The 22,851-nt window shown below is 45.9% G+C and overlaps 1 protein-coding gene and 1 long non-coding RNA gene across 2 annotated transcripts in view; one reads left to right on the forward strand and one right to left on the reverse strand.

The window, feature by feature from the left end:
- The window catches only part of Tpo (thyroid peroxidase), a 60,002-nt gene extending 37,475 nt beyond the window's left edge, over window positions 1–22,527 (forward strand). The window contains exons 7-14 of the mRNA XM_050126519.1: window positions 2,988–3,246; window positions 5,647–5,817; window positions 7,849–8,086; window positions 9,907–10,115; window positions 11,374–11,544; window positions 18,185–18,316; window positions 20,315–20,414; window positions 22,042–22,527. Of these exons, the coding sequence (XP_049982476.1) occupies window positions 2,988–3,246; window positions 5,647–5,817; window positions 7,849–8,086; window positions 9,907–10,115; window positions 11,374–11,544; window positions 18,185–18,316; window positions 20,315–20,414; window positions 22,042–22,207 (1,446 nt within the window). The 3' untranslated portion in view covers window positions 22,208–22,527. The remainder of the gene's footprint in view (window positions 1–2,987; window positions 3,247–5,646; window positions 5,818–7,848; window positions 8,087–9,906; window positions 10,116–11,373; window positions 11,545–18,184; window positions 18,317–20,314; window positions 20,415–22,041) is intronic.
- Window positions 11,597–14,499, reverse strand: LOC126491125 (uncharacterized). Its single transcript, XR_007589319.1, has 2 exons — window positions 13,778–14,499; window positions 11,597–12,154 (listed from the first exon to the last, which is right to left on the reverse strand). It is a non-coding gene; the product is annotated as an uncharacterized lncRNA (long non-coding RNA).
- Window positions 22,528–22,851: the final 324 nt, after the last annotated feature.

Raw genomic sequence — 22,851 nt, forward strand, 5'->3', positions numbered from 1 at the left:
TGACCCTGGTTTTAGGAATGAGCTTGTCTTAACTGCTTGGTCATGTGTCTATCCCTGTAAACATTTTAAAGCCTTGATATATAAACTTGAGGGCTGGAGAGATGGCTCAGTGGTTAAGAGCATTGCCTGCTCTTCCAAAGGTCCTGAGTTCAATTCCTGGCAACCACATGGTGGCTCACAACCATCTGTAATGAAGTCTGGTGCCCTCTTCTGGCCTGCAGACATACACACAGACAGAATATTTTATACATAATATATATATATATATATAAATTTGACATCAGGAAAGAGCTGAGAACTCATAGAAAGGAAAAGTCCTATTTATGTAAACAATTTAATAAGGACTTTGGACATGACAGTTATCTTCAGTTTCAAGGGGACAAAAAGCTTGTTTCATCTCTTTTTTTCATCACATTCTTGAAGTAGGTAAATTCATACCAAGTTCACTAAGCACCAACGGTGAGATCACAGCATTGCAGCTTCCATTTTGCAACATATGTGGATACCTACTTAACGAAGTTCATTTTGTGTTCCTTATAGTCCTTCAGTGACTTTAGTGTATCTTTAATTGTACTTTTACTTACTGGTATATATTTTTCTGCTGCTGTGTATAGAATTGGATGCCCATCATCTAAGTGGTCCATTGTTTAATTAAATATGGGCAAATGTGTGATTATACTTTTCAAGTCAAGGTGTCTGTGAGAGAGGGGTAGTCAGTTGTTTACTGGTTTTATTTTCATATATTCACAAATTCCCTTGAGATGTTGTTATCCAGCCTGGCTTGTTTGTCAGTGATTAGTCAAGACTTCATTTGAGCTCATAATTCTCATGTGTCAGCCTCCTGAGTACAAGTGCTGCTAATGTTAAAATACTTGATAGAAGAGAATATAAGAAACATTAAGCACCTCATGTGAGTATCCAAAGTAGCATTTCTATCTAAATGGAAGAGATGTAATAAAGTAGGATAATCAGACATCAACTGTATCTCATAACAAACCTTGATGTGTGTGGTGGTTTTAAAGAAAATGGCCCCCAAAGGGAGTGGTACTATTAGGAGGCGTGGCCTTGTCCAAGTAGGTGTGGTCTTGTTTGAGGAAGTTTGTCAATGTATAAGTAAGCTTCAAGTTCTCACATATGCTCAAGTCATGCCCAGAGAGGCAGACAACATCCTGCTGCCTTTGGATCATGATGTAAGGACTCTCAGCTCCAGCGCCATAGCTGCCTGCATGGTGCCTCTTTTTCTTCCATGATTATAAAGGACTAAACTGAACTGTAAGTGAGCCACCCCATTAAATGTTTTCCTTTATATGATTCGCCATGGTCATGGTTTCTCTCCACTCCAATAGAAACTCTAAGACAACGTGCTATGGAAATATGTATATACTTTTGACATTCCGTGCTTCTTCATGTCTCCACTAGTTATAGTTGGTATTTCTTCTTGAAGTGCCATTGCCTTCTAGGGGAATTATCTAGAGATGACAGATAAAATGTATTGATGATGTAATTTATTTTTTTTAATTTTTCTGTGTGTATAATTTGATTATCTATTTTTAGGTCATGGCAGATATATGAAGACTAGAAGACAAATTCATAGGGCATACTTTTGGCCATCTTTATACGGTGATGAAGGTCACCGGCTTTGCACTCCACAAACAAGCCCCACTGAGCCATCTCACTAATGCTCAGATAAGATTAGTTGATGCATTACATCAGTGAGCTATTGTGTTTTCAGAGGGTAAACATGTTGTCAACTAAAGACGGAGCAAAACTGCACCATTTGAATAATAAATCCTATTTGCAAATAAAAAAGTAGAAATAGGATATACAAAACTTTGAAACTGGGGCTTATAATTAACACTGAGTGAAAGTACTTCACCAAGTAGCTCTAACCTTGCCTGATGGGCATGTGTAAACAGACGGTTTCCTGTTAATTGCTGTGTGCTCCCACAAAGAACCTCACATCAGTACCTGTGAGGGCAGAGCCAAAGCGATTTTGGATAGTTTTAGGACAAGACCAGGAGCCCCAAAGTCCTGCTGTTTTCAAGGAGGTGGCCAGACGTTAGGATTTACTTGTGCCGGTGGGGGGGGGGGCATTAAATGGCAGCAAGAGCTCCCACCCCCAGAGCTGGCTGCATTCTCCTTGTCCTGGGAGAAGAATCTATGATGGTTCTCTCCCTGGCTGACTTCCAGGCCTGGCCAATGGTGGATATCAGTGTGTCGGCTCCATAGGGAGAGGGTTGTAGGCCTAGTACTTTTTGTTCTTCTTTCCAAGCAGCTAGAATGTCCTGGCAATGTAGGTGTCTCGTGAATATGTACAGAGTTTCTACAGAGGTTAAAGTCCCAGGAATAATCCCAGGAGGAGTCTCTTTCCCTACTGCCTCTTCCAGAGTCTAGACTGGCTAAGTGAGGGTTGGCCAGTCACCCAAGGAAGGCACAGGGAACCACAAGTGACCATTCACGTGATACAAAAGTAATGTTATGAGCGAGGGCCATGGTTGCATGTTTCTTCGGAGTAAATCTCTGCAATATTGGTGGTGAGGCTCCTCTGGGATGCCCTTACACAAGCCCAATAATTGTAAAATAGAGGGTGTGGTTCTGCATATCTGAGGATCTCTGCTGACCTGAACATTAATCATCCAGCGGCCTATTTTTGATAGGAAAGTGATAACTGTCTCAATGAACAGGAAAGATGCTCTCAGATTTCTGTATTACCCTCATCAATCTAATGTCTCTTTGCTACTTGTATTTATTTTAATGTTCCTATGGGTTGTGCCTTACCTGATGGGCATGTCCCCCCACACCTCTGCCTGCATCTGTGGACTGTGTCCTCCTCTTGGAAGCTCACCAATCCTATGATGTTCTGTCACAAGGATGCCCAGGCAGACTTTCTCCCTATTTAATCTTTAATCTCCAATTGGCCTGAAGGCATCCTTGGGCTTTGCTAAAAACCTTCCCTGCTCAGAGAACACCTGTCTCCTTCTCTATAGATTATCACCATGAGGGATTATATCCCCAAGATCCTGGGTCCCGATGCCTTCAGGCAGTATGTGGGCCCCTATGAAGGCTATGACCCCACTGTGAACCCTACCGTTTCCAATGTCTTCTCTACTGCCGCCTTCCGCTTTGGCCACGCCACAGTCCATCCACTGGTGAGACGGCTAGATACTGACTTCCAGGACCACTCAGACCTCCCCAGGCTGCAGCTGCATGATGTCTTCTTCAGGCCCTGGAGGCTGATCCAGGAAGGTATGCCTGTCCTCCTCATGTGATCCTATAGCTAAGCACACCCAGGGTGGCCCTGCATGAGACTTTACCTTCTCTGCTGGCTGGTTAAGCTAATGCTATCTAATTTTTCACTGTTATTCAGAGGGCATAAATATATTCAAAGCCTTTTTCACATATCTACCTATGTGGCATGTTTCTTTGTGTTCCTGTGCATGTGTGTACAAATACAGGCTAGAGCACAGTCTCCCGTGTCATCCTTAGGAAAGCAATCTACTTCCTTTGAGAAAGGGTCTCTCATTGACCTGAAGTTCATCAATTAATCTAGACTGACTGACTAGCAAGCCACAAGAATCGCTGACTCTGCCTCTATAAGATCAGAATTACAAGCTCTCACCATTACACCCTACAATTATTCCCCTGGGTTCTGAGAAGAAAATTCAGATTGTTGGGCCTGCCTTGCATTGTACATTACTGATTAAGCCATTCCCCAGGGCAGTGCTCAAAGGTTTTTAAAAGGTGAAATTTCCTGAGAAATGCCTTAACACATCTGGAGCTCTTCAGTACTCAGAATAAATTATCTAGGTATAGAATGCAATCAATCTCTCTCTCTCTCTCTCTCTCTCTCTCGCTCTCTCGCTCTCTCGCTCTCTCGCTCTCTCCCTCTCTCTTTCCTCTCCCTCCCTCTCTATCTTTCCCTCTCCTCTCTCTCCCATTCTTTTCTCCCTCTATCTCTCCTCTCTCTTCCTCTCTTTTTATCCTTTTCCCTCCCTCTCTCCCTCTTCCCTCTCTCTTTCCTCCTCCTCCTCCTTCTCCTCCTCCTCCTCCTCTTCTTTCTCCCTTCTCCTCCCACCCATTCCCTCTCAGCAGACAGGTGGTAGTGTGTTGTAAAAGGAGCGGCAGGGCTGCGTCCCTGGCCGCCCACATGGCTAGCTTATGCCCCGAAATAATTACACGGAAACTGTATTCTTTTAAACACTGCCTGGCCCATTAGTTCCAAGCTTCTTATTGGCTAGCTCTTACATATGGATCTAACCCATTTCTAATATCCCTGTAACACCACGAGGTGTCTTACCAGGAAAGATCATAACCTGCGTCTGTGTCCGGTAGGAGAATCATGGCAACTCCCTGACTCAGCTTCTTTCTCCCAGCATTCTGTTCTGTTTACTCCACCTATCTAATTTTTACCCTATCAGAGGCCAAGCAGTTTCTTTATTACTTAACCAGTGAAACAACAGATAGAAAGATGATCCACCTCCATCAGTAGTGTCCTGGTAGATGCCTTATAGATGGGTGCTGTCAATTTCTTCATCACTGAGAACTATACCTTTTCTCTGATGAGAACAGCACTGTGAGCTGCAGGATGCTTGAATTTTGCAAAAATGAAAGAAAAAAACCCTGTAGTTCTCTGGAGGATTGTTTTCACACTACCCCACAGTTTTACTTTCTATTCTTATTCCCATGTTCTTTCTCTCCCTTTGATAATTTCTAAACGGTCTCAAGAGTACATTTGGGGATGGTGGAGGGTAGAGATGAAGGCTGCTGGCAGTATGTTCTCTCACCACTGACAATAAAATTGCTACCATGCAGAACATGAGGAGAGATGCTTGGGATCTTTCCAGTTACCCTACCCAATTCAAAATATATTATACATTTGCCTTTGGTGGGTACCTAAGGTAACGGGCCTCTTAGTTGAAGCTATTGTATGTAATTCCAAATTCAGACAGCTAAGAGTGGGCAAAGACCTAAGAGCTGGCTGGTTTACTTCCTTTGAGGCCTTCTGTAAAGATGACCCACACTTCAGTGGGTAACAGAGCAAGGTCCGTGAGAAACAGAGCTTACCAGAACCAGGCCACATCTTACTGTTCCACACAGTGGAGTCCAGAGAATATTTCCTTGGGCTCTAAACCAGCAGTTCTCAAATCTGTGAACTGACGACTCCCTCAAGGGTCAAAAGACCATTTCCCTGGGGGTCTCACCTGAGACCACTGGAAAATACAGATATTTATATTCACAGATATTATGATTCATAACAGTAGCAAAATAACAGTTTTGAAGTAACGTTAAAAATAAATTATGGTTGGGGGTCACCACAACTCGAGGAACTGTATTATTAAAGGATTGCAGCATTAGGAGTATTGAGAACCACTTCTCTAAACATTCTGCTGCTGAAAAATAAATGATGAATCTCAGTAATGTGGCCCTGCCTGTGTCTAGGCCCCAAGGTGTTGAAGGTACATCCTCAGCACTAAGTTGCCAATAACCACAGTGTCCTAAGGAACCTGGAACACTTTTAGAACAGTGAAAGGTGATTTGGTGAAGCTGTACAGATGTTTGTAAGAATAAACCTGCTTTATAACTGAGAATCTATCCATTGTCCCCAGAACAGCAGGGACCTCTCTGACCTGTGTATGATTTTTTCAGGTGGCTTGGACCCAATCGTGAGAGGCCTCCTGGCAAGACCAGCCAAGCTGCAGGTACAGGAGCAGCTGATGAATGAGGAGCTGACCGAGAAGCTCTTCGTGTTGTCTAATTCTGGCACCTTGGATCTGGCATCGCTCAACTTGCAGAGGGGCCGTGACCATGGCTTACCAGGTCTGTCTGGTCTCTAGATGGTATGCCTCAGTATGGTTTGGGGGAAGGACTCTCTGGTTCATTGTCTGGGGTAAAGTGAAACACACCCACAAATCTATTGCACTGCCAGCTTCAGAGGAATAGATTGGTGTTTTCTTGTTTAGTTAGTTGGCTGGCTTTTGTGTTTTTATATGAGGTTTTGTTATGTTGCTCAGGCTAGATTCAAATTCATGATCCTTCTGCTTCAGGGATTAGAGGTATGTGCCGGGTCTATAACTATATATCTACCTATAAACCGACTGCCCTGCACCCTGTGAGCACCACACAAGAGTCTGTGTGCCTTTCTATGATTTGTATTCAAGATGCCTCTTCTGGTGTGTTTCCTTGTATGGCCTGAGGACAAATCCCAGTCTTAGAAGGACATCCAACTACAGAACTCACCCAGGACCCTGTTGGAGTCCCTACCACAGAAGTCTGTGGAGTCCCAGGGTTCCCTAGGAGATGCTACACTGCTGCTTTGTCTAACCCAGTGGCCCACTCAGAGGGCCAGTGGCCAGTATCCTAAGTACATGCAGCAGAAAAAGCCCCCAAGTTCAGGGGCTATTACTATGATTGTAGGGTGTAGTTGGTGCTGTCCTGTGTCATTCTTCCCTCACCACAGCCACAAAAACGATGAGAGTAACTTGGGTTTGAAGAGCAAATCCATACAGGGAAGATACAGAAAAGGGACCCTTTGCTTGTGTTGGAAGACCACACACCTTCTGTACGCCACCCTGAACTCTAGGTGCACCTGCTTCTCTGAGCTGTGGAAGTATATAGCTGCTACATGTGGCCCTTGAAAAATCTCTCTCCCAATTTTTGACTGTAATTCACTTGCTTTTCATTCTTCGATGATCCTGAAAGATATTTAATGAAGTAACTGAAATATTCCCCAACCTCTGTGGCAAGCAGTGGGAATATATGTTTCTAGATAAATCAAATCCACCAATTTTATTTTGCTTGTCACGAGACTGTGGGATCTGGGAGGTCTGACCTAAAACAGGCTGTGATGAAGTAGAAATGCTATGGAATTCATCAAAACTAGGTAGACAGGAAAGGAGGAGGCTGTTACCTTGTTATATAGCTCCTGAGAAAGATAACTGAGGTGACCCATCTGGAATGAGAGAAAAAATAGGGGAATGACCAGAGAGTTGCCCCTCACCAGGTCCAGCATGTACAGCAGACCTTGAGTTGAGGTAGAGCAGACTTGTTGGCCAGAAAGCTCAGGAGCTATGACTCTGAAAAAGGTGGTATGGTGATTAGCTGCATCAGATATAAATTCTCTCTCTCTCTCTCTCTCTCTCTCTCTCTCTCTCTCTCTCTCTCTATCTCACAAACACACACACACACACACACACACACCACCACCACCACCACCACCACCACCACCACCACCACCACCACCACCACCACCACCAAACAGATACCAGCTTCTCCTAAATCAGAATGGAGGGAGCTGCTGTCATGGAGGACTGACTCAATACCATCGGAGGGCAGCATTCACAAACCAGTTTTTAAATTCCCACTGCTGATTTTTCTTCACTTTGTGCGTATAAGAGAGTGCCTATGTTTGTGAATGTGTGTGTGTGTGTGTGTATGCGCGCGCGCGTGCGTGCTGGTGTGCTCTTGTCTCCATGAGCTCTCAGTGTCCTCCTGGAGCATCAACAGCACTCTGAAGAGGGTGGGGCTGTCACCACAGTTCAGTAGGAGAAGACGGGTCCAATTATAGTATGAACCCACTAAAGTATCTTGACTTGGCACCCTTTCTATCCTAATTCACCCCCCAAATACACTCTTTATAAGACCCCTAAGTCTGTGCTGCATGGCCTGTTCTGTTAAACTCCATAGGGCTGAAAGTCAGACCACAATAACACAATGGTCACTCTGCATCAGGGGATGCACACAGGGCTATGTCTCTGCAACTCTAGCTTTCAGGGATCAACAGAACCCATGGGTAGACTAGTGAACCCTAAGTCCCTGTAAAAACAGACCTAGCCCCTCTTTCTTGTACAGGCTACAATGAATGGAGAAAGTTCTGTGGCTTGTCACGCCTGGAAACACCAGCTGAGCTGAGCAGGGCCATTACCAACCAAACCGTGGTCAACAAGATCATGGAGCTGTACAAGCACGCAGACAACATCGACGTCTGGATGGGAGGCCTGGCTGAAGCCTTTCTGCTGGGGGCCCGCACTGGCCCTCTGTTTGCATGCATCATTGGGAAACAGATGAAAGCCCTGAGGGATGGAGACAGGTGAGTACCTGTGGAAAGCCTCTCCACATTTGGGGCAAAGCATGCTGGGTGTAACAGTGTTCCACATAAGGCTTGTGTGAAGCAGCTAGATATGGGCTCAAGTGCTTATGTGTGACCTTGGGAAGGTTTTCTCTCAAACAAACCATTCCCAACCCTAAAACAATGTTGACACCAAACAAAAGGACCACAAGGCGTATAGAATATCCTGTTCACTTAGAAATATTCCTGTTGTAGCGGGGTGGTGATGGTGCACGCCTTTAATCCCAGCAGTCTGGAGGCAGACAGAGGCAGGCGGATCTCTGTGAGTTAGAGGCCAGTCTGGTCTATACAAGCTTGCCCCAGGGTAGGCTCCGAAGCGACAGGAAAAAAAAAAAAACTGCCTCGGAAAAAAGAAAAGGAAAAGAAATTTTACTGTTGTTTCCCCATATTTCTAGTCATGTGTATGAGAAGGCACATAACAAAATTCAAACTGTGACAATCTATCACGTCCACCTTGGTCATTCGCTGGCACTGCTGACACTGGACAGGTAGCCCTGCCTAAATGCAGATGTTGACCCCAGCTGGTACCCAGGAGCAGAATGTGGCTGAAGAGTCGGGCCCACTCCCCACCATGCCTCTCCCTCCATCCCCACACAGCTGGCTGAGGCTCCTGCCTGCCTTGCACTTGCTTCTTCCTCCATTTCAGTCTAGAATTTTGAGCTCCCCCCAGAGGGGGCGAGAAAAGCAGGTGTTGTTACACCTGTGCACCTCATGAGCTGACGCCAGATGGTGATTGGGGGTATGACGTGAAACATTAGAATCATGGAACAACGAGGGAAGAACAAAGGACGCATTTCTTCCTTTCTTTTAGATAGTTACCCCCATACTAGATTGTCTTCTTGCCTTCTTGTCTCCATCCATCCCTCTCTCCCTATAAGACTGCTTTTCATAAGTGTCTCAGCGTTTAGACACAGACTTAGGATTCTTTCCTTACCTTTGCTATGAATGTTGCCGTAAATTTCTGGGAAACAGCATCTCACAGAGATGAGACACCTGGAAGAAATCCTGGGGGAGTTTATCTCCCTTGAGACTATATCGTTAGAAAAGCCATGTAGCTTGACATAATTAGGGAATGAGAAGACACAAACTTTGGAGGCAGGTCACTTCCTGGACTCCCTTGAGTATGACATGGTCTTTGGGTCAAGTCCAATGGCAAAGTCCAAGAGGCTCTGGTAGCTGCTGTGGTGATATGGTGATTCCTAACTCTTGTGTTTATGACTGAGTGTCCCCAAAAGGCAACTCTTTCATCAGGCAACTGATAGAAGATTCCTTCCCATGCTGTCCAAGCCCTTTTGCAGATTTCAGTTCCTTCCCACAAGCCAAGGATGTGTTCCCAACTAGGAATGGAGACGGTCTTTATACAGTAAACAGCTATGGGAAACCGGAGCTTTGTCCATGCTATTCACATTCATAGGAAGAACTGACATTTCTTTTCTTTGTCGGCTTTGGCCTGGAGGGAAGGACAAGACCACTTGGGCCTTGGGATGAACGGCCAGCACCTCTTCCTGTGGCTGACTTTTCTGTTGTCCCATTGTTTCTGAAGCAGGGATGCACCCAAACAGGCACAGTGGAGCTGGTCAGCTTATGCTGCCCTGCAGACGGCCCCCACTCCACAGACTGGCCCCTACCCTTCTTTACTCCACTCTCTAATGCCCAATTCTCGCAGCCCCTGGATGCTGTGCTCACCCCCTGACCATCTTCTCCATGGGGATGCTGAGTGCAGGAGGAAACAGAGGTAGCACTATATCCTACTGCCCACCCATGTGCCCTCTCCCATGCAGGTTTTGGTGGGAGAACAGCCATGTTTTCACAGATGCTCAGAGGCAGGAACTGGAGAAGCATTCGCTATCGCGGGTTATCTGTGACAACACCGGCCTCACCAGGGTACCTGTGGATGCCTTCCGGACTGGAAAGTTCCCCCAGGACTTTGAGTCCTGTGAAGACATCCCTAGCATGAACCTTGAAGCGTGGAGGGAGACCTTTCCACAAGGTGACTCTGAGCCGCTTGTTACTTCACTGTGCCACTATAGTCAGTGTAACCTCTCCAAGAGGCTGGTGTCAACCCTGTGCTCCTAAGAAAGTACTGGTGAGACCGAGCCTTGCCTTCTCCTGTGGTATGGGAGTACCCAAGGAGAACTAAGAATCAGACCAGAAGTCTACAACAGTTGACGGATCTGTACCTTGTCCAGGTTCACACACTACTTGATAGCTGCCAAGCGTTGGCTCTGGCAATCCCAGATTCTCCTTATCTGTCATGGGCTCTGTACTCACGAGATTCCAACAGCACTAGGGAGCTCTGGCCACAGTCTCCTGGGATTCTGCTGGCTCAGTCCTCCCGGCTGAGAAGCAGTGGATGAGCTCTTATTGAAGAGCCAGCAGTGGTTGACATTTGGCTATGTAGAAAAGTTGTAAGATTGAGCCAGGGACCTACAGATTCCTGAGATTTTATTAGCAAAGGTTCTCACCTTAATTTAAGTTCTATCCTTAGGACAGACTAAATTATACCTCATGAATTACCACTGTCACAAAACATTCTTTTTGAATGTGTGTGCATGATATATTATGCTGTGTGTATTCATGTGTGTATAGATTTGGGCACAGATTTGTACACATGTGCGTCTGGAGGCCTGACATTGACATTGAGTGTCCTCGATCTCTTTGTCTTATATTACATCCCAATGACTCTAGAACTGGCTGGTCTGCTTAGCCAGCTTGCTCTAGGAACTCCTTGTCTTTGCCTGTGTGTGCTGGGATTCTGGTCAGAGCACCATGGTGCCAGGCCCGTCCAGCTGTTATGTGGGTTCTGGGTATCTAAATTCTGATCCATACAGTTGCACAGCAAGCGCTTGAGCAACTGAGGAATTTTCTCAACCACACCAAATGATTACTCTTTTGTTAACTATATGACATCAGTTCTGTACCATGTCAGTCTTCAAGCAGGAGCTAAAGAATTAGCTACATGGCAGGCACTTCTCCATGGCTTGGAACCCATTTTCCAACAGAGACACAGGCATGCTGTATATGCCCATAGAGAGACACGCATACAAACCTACTAACCACTTCCATTCTAGACCAGGGGCCAAGGAAACCTCCTCTCGGCAGCCTCCATCTCCCAATGTAATGCTATGCAGATACAAGGCACTGGGAAATGAAGTTCTATTGAGGGCTGCAGCCCAACACACAGCAGGGCTGGCGGTCTAGAATCTTTCTTGTGGTTTCATTGAATTCTAACCTTCAACATCCCATAGATGACAAGTGCATCTTCCCAGACAAGGTGGACAATGGGAACTTTGTGCACTGTGAAGAGTCTGGGAAGCTGGTCCTGGTATATTCCTGTCTCCATGGATACAAGCTGCAAGGCCAGGAGCAGGTCACATGCACCCAGAAAGGCTGGGACTCGGAGCCTCCTGTCTGTAAAGGTCAGTGGAGTCACATGGTGTGGAGTTTAACAGCAATTACAGAACAACAGTCTGTGTTTCCCCAGAGGAGAGCATCAGATTTTTCACCAGGACATTTTGTGAGCACATGTGTATCCCTAGAGATTTTCTGGCACTGAAAGAGAAGACTCTCTCTCTATTTGTCACACTCCATTGCTTTCTTTAGATGGCAAAACATGCAGACAGTCACTTCGAATCTGGACTTGTGGTGATTTAGGCAAAGAGAGAAGAAAGAGCCAGTTAATTCTTAACAAGTCTGTGGAAAAAACTGAGGGTGTTCTGTTAATTCCCCAAATTAACAGAGAAGATTCTCACTCCAGGCACCCATAGAAAGATCTAAAACTATCTCCCCCTTTTGAGCATTGCCTTCCCAGCTATATTCTTGGACTCCTCATACTCAGGCAGTCACTTCCCATTTCTTCTCACAGCCAGTAATAGGAGAGCAGAAAGAAATGGGCACTTCCGGGCCCTCCTGGCTTCCACCATCCACTTCCCTGTTGTGAGTTTGCAAAGTAGGGATTGCCCCTAAGATGCTTGGGAAGTTGGCAAGAGTGTCAGCCTCTGTTGGAAGAGTCTGTGTCCTGGATTCAACCTGTAAAGAGACAAGTTTGGGAGAGAGAATAAGATGGTATCTAGTCCCTTGCCAACAAGACTTATAGCTACAGTAACTAGTGTCTTCTGTTTTACTTAAAATCTTTCCTCCTGTAAGTGGCTCTTCTGCAAGGGACAGGAGCAGTGAGACAGGACATGGGAGGCCTGCTTTTAGAGAAGGTGCGTTATTCAACTTGGTGTCCAGCGGTCCTATGATTGATCAACTCCTGAATGGAAGACAGACCCTGCACACCAAGTGGTCCCACAGAAGGAGTAGCTGTCAGAGTCAGCCTTCTATGACCTGCTTGCTGTGATACACATTTAGCAAAGTCTCTGAACGCACAGGTGAACTTGGCTGGTTTGTGTGCAGTGGATAGGTGGAATGACTTCACATGGCATTGTAACCATACCAGACACCTCTGAGTGTCCCATGTCCAGTGTTTGAGAGTGAACTTTAGTTTATATCTCCTTTGCCACAAAGATGAGCATTTCATTTAACCTTTGGAATCCAAAAATGCTTCATTCTTGAAGGGTTAAAATAATCTTCACTTTTAAACTCTGAGCAGTCAGGAGACAGAAGGCCACATCTCAGCCCTAGCCATGCTGACTCCTGTGTTCTGCATGCACACCATGGCAGGTAGTCACATGGGGTCCCCCCCCAGGGCACAACTGTTGCCTGAGAGAGCAGGACAAGGAAGAGAAGAAGCAGAGCTAGGAAAATACTTGGCATCAAGGTGAGCCATCCAGGAATCAATAGGTCCAAAGGCCACCACTGATGGAAGAGATGAGAGCTCTTTCCAGAAAGCACCCACCTGGGCTGGAAACTTGGATGTGAACATGCAGTCCCATTCTTCCAGTCTTGCACCAGGAGAAAGTGAGCTGTAAAGGCCTGGAACTGACACACTCCCCCAATTCTCTTTTGGGTCTAATCATGAGCAAAGTGGGCCAGGGGACAAGGTAAAGGACTTTATCATTAGAACATCATCAGAGATCCTCTGCCAGAAACAATGCCCACAGAACGAGTGACAGAAGCCCAGCTGTTCTATGAAGTGCCAACATCTGTGTGCAGGTGTTTTTGACAACCGCTACTTAGATCACTCTGAATTATCACCTTGTATAGTTAATCTTCATTGTGTCAAACATGAAAGCCTCCGTGCTGTTTCGGCTTAGCAACCAAACAAACAAGAAATGCTCACTTGGCCAGGATTCCTTGTTCTTCCCACTAGCGGTGTCTTGTTAGGGTGTGACCCTTAGGGTTTGGCACAGTGATACTTTATGAATGACCAGGCTCTCTTATATACCTTATTTCATTTAGTTTAAAAACAAGCTCACTGGGGCAATTTGTTTTAGGATTTTCAACTGCAAAGAAAAGCTTAGCTGAGGGAAATTTTCCGTCCTCAGACTACTGGAGCTGATCACTGACGGACGTGAGCCGATGTGACAGTTCACAGGGCTCCCCTCTGCTGAGCTCTTAAGAGAAGCACACCCCTTCTGCTTCCACCAGACAGTTTTCTGTCCTAGAAATCATTTTTCTGTCCCCAGCCCACACCCTTTGGCTGTTTTTTTATCCCGACTTTTCACTTTAGCAGTCCCTGGCTCCCCAAAGTTAAGGAAGTGTGAGTACCATGGTCAGCAGGTACCAAGGACTTAGTAGCCATCGACTTCATTTCTGAGCTGCCCAGGTGCTCCTGTTGGTAGAAAACTCCGGTGGCATGGCCTCCACGTGCAACAAGTGAGCTCACAATGTAGACCCTGGGACAAGAAGAAATGACATCCTCTTTTCAGACCAGCAGCCCTTCAGGGCCAACCACTCTGAGATCGGATTGGCATGGTTTAAACGTCACTGCAAAGGCCCAGCATGGGAAGGGTGAGACACCCATTGAGCAGCACTGACCATGGCCTCGTTCCTCCGTATAGTAACTTAGCAGACTCCCAATAGAATAGCTCTCAGCAACTAATTACTCTGCCCTTTGAGGTCACTCAGCTTGTGCCTGCCTCCAACCCTACCAGTGGACAGTGAGAATGGTCATGGAGTCCAACTCCTGGGTTGCCTATTTAAATAAATTAATGTACAACATTAAACACAAGGCCTAGTGCCCCCACAATGAATGTATGCACACTGTGAAATACCGTGCTGAATATATGAAGGAGGGTCGGCTAGGACTGTAGAGCCGAGCTCACCTAAGATACACCACTGAACAAACACACAGCCATCAGAGTGGCATGTTTGATGGGAATCCGTTCTGATTCATCTGGAAGGAAGGACACCTGTTTGCATGTGTTGCGCAGGGAAAGGTTTTTGTGAGTTTGCAGAGAGCATTGCAAGGCTGAGACCTTAGAACTAGAGGCGTGTCTGCAGAGCAAGATGGGAAGAAGGAAGGGAGTCCTCATTTTATGAGCCATGTTTTCTGGCTTATTGTTGTTTATAATGTTCTTATATGCAAGTCATGAAGGTGCATTGAGGAAACACTCTAGGAGCAGACGTGTTTACATGTACAGGAGTTCTCACTAAATCTTACCTCTAACTACATGGACCCAAAGAAGGACTCACAAGGAAACAAAACATATCTTTAAAAAGAAAGACTAAATATTTTTGTTGTACATTGACATGAAGATGTATCTCACTGATCTCCAGTGTGCCTAGCCATATGACTCACTAGAGAAGGGAGAGCAGCAAGCTGAATACTGACCATAGGAAATCCAGAGAGATTATTTTATCTTTTCTGCTCAAATTCCATCTAGGCACTAAAATGCAGCCGTGATGCTCAGAATGAGTTAAAACCTAGAATCTGGGGCATTTGAATGCTTGGTCCTTAGTTGGTTGTATTATTTGGAGAGAGTAGGATGTGGCTTTGGTGGAGGAAGTGTATCACTATGGACAAACTTGCAGTTTTCTCTCTGTTTGGTACTTAAGGCTCAAGATGTGAGCTCTCAGCTGTCCCAGCTGCCATGCCGTGCGGCTATGCTTCCCTACCATGATGGAGTATTAACCCTCTAGAATCAGTCCAAACAGACCCTTACTTCTGTAGCTGCCTTGATTATAATGTTTTATTACAATAGCATAAAGTAGTGAATACATACGCTAGAACTAGGGAGTGGGCTATTGCTGTGTCGGCCATGATCGCGCTGGTGTTAGGAGAAATGTGGAAATTTTTGGAGCTGTGAACTAGAAAAGTGGTGGATACTGCAGTGGAGCTTTAATGACCTCCCTGGTGGGAGCTTGGGAGGCAGTAGTGGTGCAAGCTATATAGATCGCGGGCAGTCTTAATAGATGCTAGGTGACAATGATACTATTGTGAGATTTCGGCAACATCCTGACTGTGTTCTGCCTTTGTCTTACAAACTTGCCTGGGGCTGAATTTAAAGGCAATGGCATTTGTTGAAGACTATAGGAAAGCCTGATATTGATGCTATTACATGGTGATGAGTAATCACTGTTAGGTATGTCCGCAATGAAAATGAGAAAGTAAGACAAAAGTTTGAAGAGATAATACTTTGCAAAATAGTTTGAAGAGAATAAGAGCACCAGGAAACTTAAAACTGCAACCCAGGCTTGTGATGGAAGGGACAGGAAGACAAGGCGAGGCCTTGTCTGCATTAGAACAAAGGGAAGGCTTGTGGAAGTGAGAGGCCTAGGAAGGAAAACCAGCAAAAACTGCTCCATACGTGGCTCAAGAGTTCAAGGGTTCATCCCAGACTGGTAGCTGAATGTGGCATTACCACCTACATGATGCTGAATTCAGAGTAATGTAAGATGTGGGGAGTAAATAGGTCATGGACTCTCCCTCCACAGTCTCTGAGGGCTGTTGAGGTCAGGCAGTCTGTGGCAGGGGTGTCCCTGCACAAAGGTCCTTAAGAAAGCAAGAGTACCTGAGAGGCCATTGCATGAAACTGTAAAAATAAAGCATGTGTTTCAGTAAAGACACCAAGATGTTTCAGATGTCAGAGCCATGAGTATCTGCCAAAGAGAACTGCACACAGGGCATGGAAATAGCCTGAGATTGGGCAGATCTTGTGGGCAGCAAAGTTGCAAGGGCCTTTTGACATCAAACACGGAGCTATGGGATTTGGTATTTTCCATGTTGGGTTTTAGTCTCGCTCTGGTCTATTACTTTCTCACTCCACCGCCATTCCTCCCTTTTGGAAGGACAATGTATGTTCTTATGTTCTGTGTCATCACATGTTGGAAGCATGCAATTTGTGTTTGAGTTTACAGTGACTACAATCTCTTATAGGTAAGAGATTGCCTTGAGTCTCAGAAGAGACACAGACTTTTGACTTTTAAATCATGTTAAGACTCAAAGACTATGGAGACTTTTGGAGCTAGATGAAACACAATCTGCATTAAGATTTGGCCGTGACCCTATGGCAGCCAGGGAGTGGAATGTAGTAGTTTGAATGAGATGCCTCCCGTAGTCTCAGGCTTTTGAGAATTTGGTCCCCAGTCATAGTTTGGGGAGGTTCATGAGGTGTGGTCTTGTTGGAATGTGTTACTGTGGGTGAGCTTTGAGAGTTCTACACCATTCCAAGTTGTCCTCTGGTGGCTTGTTACAGGCCCCATGACTGCCTGCTGGCATGCTTCCCCGCCATGATGGTGATGACTGTTATCCCTCTAGAATGATAACCAGCCCCAAACCTTCCTTCTGTAAGTTACCTTGGTTACAGTGTTTCATCATAGCATTAAAAAAGTAACTAATACACCACCCATGTAAAACTGAGAGGAAAATCCAGTTGAGGTATATGATGAGTCGTGTTCAAGCTGTGGGTTTCAGTAGATAGAAGCTGCTTGTCTATAGCTTTTCATAATTGTTACACAATATGTGTGTAGGAGATGGGTGCAGATATTTCTGTCTACTTCCAGGGTCAAACAGATCAGTGGAGATATTTCCATGGTGACCTGAGAGCCCAACCTGCTGCTCTTGAGAAATATCACCATCTTATCAGACATACAACAACGCCTTGGTCCTCCACGCAGGTGGCACTAGAGTTCTAATAAGGTGGCCCACCTCCACATGTTTTCTCTTCTCCTTTGTGGAGAATACCAGTCTCCTCTCAGGGTAGACTTGCAGCACACTTCTCGGAGTTAACCTTCTGCAAGGAAGCTCAGAGTGTGCATGGTCCCAAACTCACTGGAGTGACTTCTGCTTAGAACCAATTGACCATGTTGAGTCTGAGGTTGACTGTTGTCCCAAAGAAAGCTAAGTTCAAGTCCTAAGCCTCAGTATCTCTGGATGTGGCCCTGTTTGAAATTAGAATCTTTACAGATGCTCCCGGTAGGTCCTCACCCAGGTTCCTGGGTCCTTACAAGGAAAGACATCGAGGCAGGAAAGTTGGAGAAACTTGGGGACTACAATGAGTCTAAAAGACACAACACACCTGGAGATATTCAGGGAGAGGCAAAGAAGGAGCCTGTAGAGGGCTCCATTCATTAAGCTTCTGGCTTCCAGAACAAAAGGAAACCAGATTCTATTCTTAGGCTCTCAGCTTGTGGTGATTCCTGTGGCAGCCACGGAAAAGAAATGCATACCGGAAAAGTAAGAATAAGATCCCCCAGTTCATCGAGAAATAGAGAAGGGCATAAGGTCTGTCATCTGTTACCTTCCACAGGCACAGTTTGCCCTGCACACTGTGGCCGAGATGGTCAGAGTCACAGTCTTTACACAGCGAGACATGAAAGGCAAGTTTAGCTGACAGTTGGTGGCTCATGCTTGTGTGGAAAAGGCAGTGGAGGCTTAAATGACAGAGTTGTCAGTGACATAGGTAGACTACGAGCCAAAGGAACACAGCTGGACCACGAGCGACAGGAACTGGTGAGACAGGCCTGGTCACAGACCCAGTCCTAAGGTGCTTTGCAGCTGACTCACAAGCACAGGGAGCATGAAGGCAGCATGGCTGTACACTGACATTCTTGATACCAAGAAAGAACCTAGGTGGTAACTGCATGGAAAGGAAGGGTCTGCCACATGGGGCTAGGGACATTGGGTCTTCCCATGCACACACACACACTAGTGGCTGGGCTTTATTCCTGTAGATGTGAATGAGTGCACAGATTTGACACACCCACCTTGCCACCCCTCTGCAAAGTGCAAGAACACCAAGGGAAGCTTCCAGTGTGTGTGCACAGACCCCTACGTGCTGGGTGAAGATGAGAAGACCTGCATAGGTAAGTGGCTTCCTTGCAATATCTGTTGGCCAGTTTCTTTGAAATAAGGAAAATACTGTGTTTGAGCTCATCAAACTTGAGCTATATTCCTAGCGGGTACCCAGATCTTCCCAGATGCCAAGCTGATGTTCACCCTGCCTAGCAGAGAGTAGACAAGGAGAACCTGGAGGAATTCGGGAATGGCACCCCGTCATTTTTTTCAGTAGTATATCTGAAACACCATTTAGATGCAAATCGAGCTGCGAGATGTGTACAGCAGCTGTGTGAGGGGGCTTCTGCCTGCATTTACAAGATAGCTAATTCAGAAAAAAACCTCCCAAAGTGAGGCGTGAGACCCTGAAGTCGGCATCCCAATTCCCTATAGGCCCAGAAACATGCTAACCTTGTTTGCCCCATGAGATACCCTTCAAGGGCCCAGAATAAAATTCCTGATGCTGTCAGTCAGCTAAAGGACACCTGTCTGCAATGTAGATGTTTGGCCCAGGATGTCTTCAGCATTCCCTTCTGAATGCTTAGCACTCAAGCCAGAAAACTGTTGAGGATGGAATTTCCAGAAAACTGTTGAGGATGGAATTTCTTCATTTAATGTCTTATCACCAAAAAGCACATGTTCCAGAAACATGCACTATGGACAATGGCCCTTGCAAGGGTATCATCAAGGTCTTAACCAGGCCTCAAATTGATCTTCAAGTCATTCTGGAGTGGAAAAAGTGTAGAGGGTTTCCCACCCTGCACCAAAGATTCATAGAGCTGAGCAGGGTACACAAGCCAAAGCCTGGAGACTCTACAGTCATGCACAGGCAGAGGTACAGTAAGCCGCCAGTTCCATGTTGGGAGAGGATAGTGAGGTCTTCATAAGGCAGGTCCTAGGGAGGAAACACGGGGGCCATTAAAAGAATTTTCACATAAGACTGCCAAATGTTAACCTCAAGGGGTCAGCTGTAAGAAATATCAATGTCCCCAGCTTTCAAGGAGGTCAGACCCTGAGAGATTTTCACATTCTCTAGTTTGGCTTTCCAGCTGCTCTCTCTATAATCACACAAGGCTGCCAAGGCCTCAGTGCTTCCTCTCTCTCTCTCTCTCTCTCAGCACCATCCCTAGCCAGCACTGGCCCAGTCCCCTTGCAGCCTCTTGCTGGGACTAGTCCTCCTAGCTTTAGGGGCATGACACCTTTTCCAGTGATTGAGACAGTGCAGTATGTGACATCGTGGCATTTAAAAACCAGTTCTCTGCCGGAGGAGTTCTAACAAATCCAGGGAGCTAGCGATGAACAGCGGGCAGAGGAGTCAATAAGATTGTGATAGTAGGGACTTTGAGCAAAGGTCACTGGCCACAGACTGACAGACTTCGCAGAAGTCAGTGGGCTCAGAACTTGGTAGGAACACAGAAGGCATAAGAGCAGCACCTGCTCAGACTCCAGTGTTTCAGGGTCCTGGCTAGACTGGCCCAAGTGGTCTGCCCTTTGCTTTCTAATTCCCAGTGTGTGGCTCCCAGTGAGTGGCTCAGTTTAGCTCTCTGTTGGAAAGATCTCTAAGAAATTAGCCATTTGTCCCTAGATCTCCCTAAAGTTCTAACTGCACGGGGGCTTCAGGCTGCCTTCCTGGACCCCAGCTGAATCTCACAGTCTTTGCAAATTCCAAGTGCATATGACTAGTTCCAGGGCTGTGTCATGGTCTTCATACAGCTGCCAGGTGCCCACTGTCTTTCCCATCTGATTCCTCTAGGAATCTTACACAGCTCCCTCAGGAAACTCATTTTATGCCCTCCAAGATGAGAAAGGAATGGCATCCCCATTCCCATCCCAGCCTGACTGTGGCAGTCACTAGACCTGATCCTCTCTCCCAGTTAAAGGGCCAGACCCTCTCTCTATACCCAATTCACTCAGGGAAGAACATAGTATCTAAAAGTCTTTTCCTCCATGAGTTCTGCTAAGAGCCAGTCAAGTGAAAACCTGTAGCCATGCTGGCTGGATCTGCTGACTCATGTCCTCTTGTACAGATTCTGGCAGGCTCTCTCGGGCATCCTGGGTCTCCATTGCACTGGGTGCACTCCTCGTGGGTGGTTTGGCCAGTCTCACCTGGATTGTAATTTGCAGGTGGTAAGTTCCTCCTTCTGCTCATTTCCTATACAGGGCATTTCCTTTCCTCTGGGTATGGCTTTTCCCGATTCTTTATGATTAGGGCAGTTGAAACCCCAATTCTACTTATCACCGACCACTGTACAGCAGACTAGACTGCCACATGTAAATTAGATAATAAAGGTGGGGCAGGTGATGTAGGGCCAGAAAAGAGCTGGCCTGATTTAGTGGGAAGGACCCAGGCCATACACATAATGGCATGTGACAAGAATAATGGCAGCTAAGGCAAGTACTACCCACCAACCATTGTGCTGAGTTGCCATGGGAACCAGTCAGGATGCAGTTGTGGTGTCTGAGTAAGCAACATTAGTCCTCCCGACACACTCAAATAATGGCACAAGGTGGGGGTCAGGAACACATCTATACTGTGTAGAGCATCATGTAGGTGTTCTCAGGAAACTTAGGCATTATGGGAGGTTCTTTGACTAAGCAGCTCACAAGTATCCCAAGTCTCTGGCTATGGTGACCACCAGCTTATCAAGGTCTACCCTTCATTAGGTCTAGTGTCAAGTTTTCTCCTCCCCTCTCCCAATCCCCACTCTCCTCCTCCCCATACTCTCTACCCCACACTCATCTTTCCCTTCTTCTCCCCTTCCCTCCCATATTCATAGCACACACACAGTTAACCACAGTTTACACACCCTTCTTACCTCAGGGAAAGATATTTACATTCTAAGTGGTGCTTGATAGCCTGTTTCAATGTTCCAGAGTCCATGACTATTCCCCACTTTATTTTCTTGGAAAGGCATTTCTTTCAATCACGGTCCCCAGTCTCACAGAAACCTGTTATTGTGTTGTAAGAGAGATAGAGGGATTGTGCCCATGACAAAATCTCCACTGGAGAGAAATGTATGGACAGAGGCAACCTACGGTCCGTGGGTAGAAGAAAACATGACTCTCCTTCAAGTATCACATAACCACCTGCATGCACATGGGAGTGGATAGGCTGTGTGATGTGACAGTAATGTAATTTTGTGTGTCTGCAGGACAGCTTAGAAGCCTGCACCTGCAGGCCATTAAAAAGAAAGAGTAGTGAGTAGCAAATGTCTGCTTTACAATTCGATTCCTCCTTATAGACATTGCAATTTGATTAACACTTTTTTTAATAATTAAAAAATCATGAACCAGGCAGTGGTGGAGCGTGACTTCCATCCCAGTCTGGTTACAAAGTCAATTCTAGGACAATCAGAGCTACATGGTGAAATCCTGTCTTAAAAAAGAAAAAGAAACAAAAAAACTTTAAATAAAACATGATAAAGAGGCAGGGTCAGGCTTGGATGCAGATTTGACAGGATATGAGGAATAACTTTTCTAGCCACTGTGCCCTGGGGGTTCCTCCTGACAGTGCAAAAAAACACAGGCCCCTCTCCACTCCTCTGGAGTCATAGGGTACCAATTAGTGACCTGCAAGAGGCCATAGAGGAAGACATTCTTTGTGGTCCCTTGAGTGACTATCCTGACTTTAAATCCAGAGAGGTGGTGACTGTTTCCATGACTGTGCAGCTACCATGGAGCAGGATGTATACAGGCCCTGGAGTGGTATTCTAAGTTCTGATAAAACAATGACTGGATGTGTATTTATCCACAGGACATATTCTGATAGGAAATCCACATTGCTGATCACAGGGGAAAATGTAAGAGTGACCACCCAGCCAGGATTAAAGAACAGTCAGGAGAGAGGAATTTTGCCCCACAAGGCTGCAACTCAAGACACCAGACAGGTAGTGTATGTCTCCCCAGTCCCAGAAATGTGACTCTGACTATCAGCTGTTTCTGTGCACTGCAAAGGTACCCTCCATAAAGCTATTTATAATATGGACCTCTGTTCTATTCTGCACTTCCCTCATGCTGGGTCTCTTTCTCACAGTAATTATAAAAGACTGATAATTTGTCAGAAGCAGAACCTACTTTTTAAAAAGTACATGTGAGTTAGAATTAGTAACTACCCGATCCAAAAGAAACTCCGAGATAAATGGCTATGTTGCCTTTTAGCACATTAAAGTGCCTGCAGGCTCTCTCAGTGTAGCGAGTACCCTCTACAGAGTTCCTGCTTGCATCCTGGCTCTTCTCACTTCCTCCCAGTTTCTCATTCCTATATAACCCTGCCATTGCAGCCAGGTGTTCTCTTGGTTCATACCTCAGTTTAGTCTACTAACCGTGTTTGGTCCACAACTTTCTATGTTCTGGACTCTCCCAGACACCTCTGTCTGTCCTCTCCCTCAACTACACTTTGGCATGGCCATGTCCTCACTTTACACATCTGGTGCTGAAACCCAGGAGGGACAAGCATGAGCCCCCTTCCAAGTGGCGCAGCCACTCCTAACCAAACCAAGATCTTGAATATATGTGGACCATTTGTTTATGCTGGTTTCTATCACCCACCATATTTGACTCCAAA

This window comes from Alexandromys fortis, unplaced genomic scaffold (assembly GCF_014885135.2).
Source record: "Alexandromys fortis isolate MF-2015 unplaced genomic scaffold, M_Fortis_MF-2015_v1.1 scaffold_237, whole genome shotgun sequence".
In the NCBI taxonomy this organism is placed as follows: domain Eukaryota; kingdom Metazoa; phylum Chordata; class Mammalia; order Rodentia; family Cricetidae; genus Alexandromys; species Alexandromys fortis.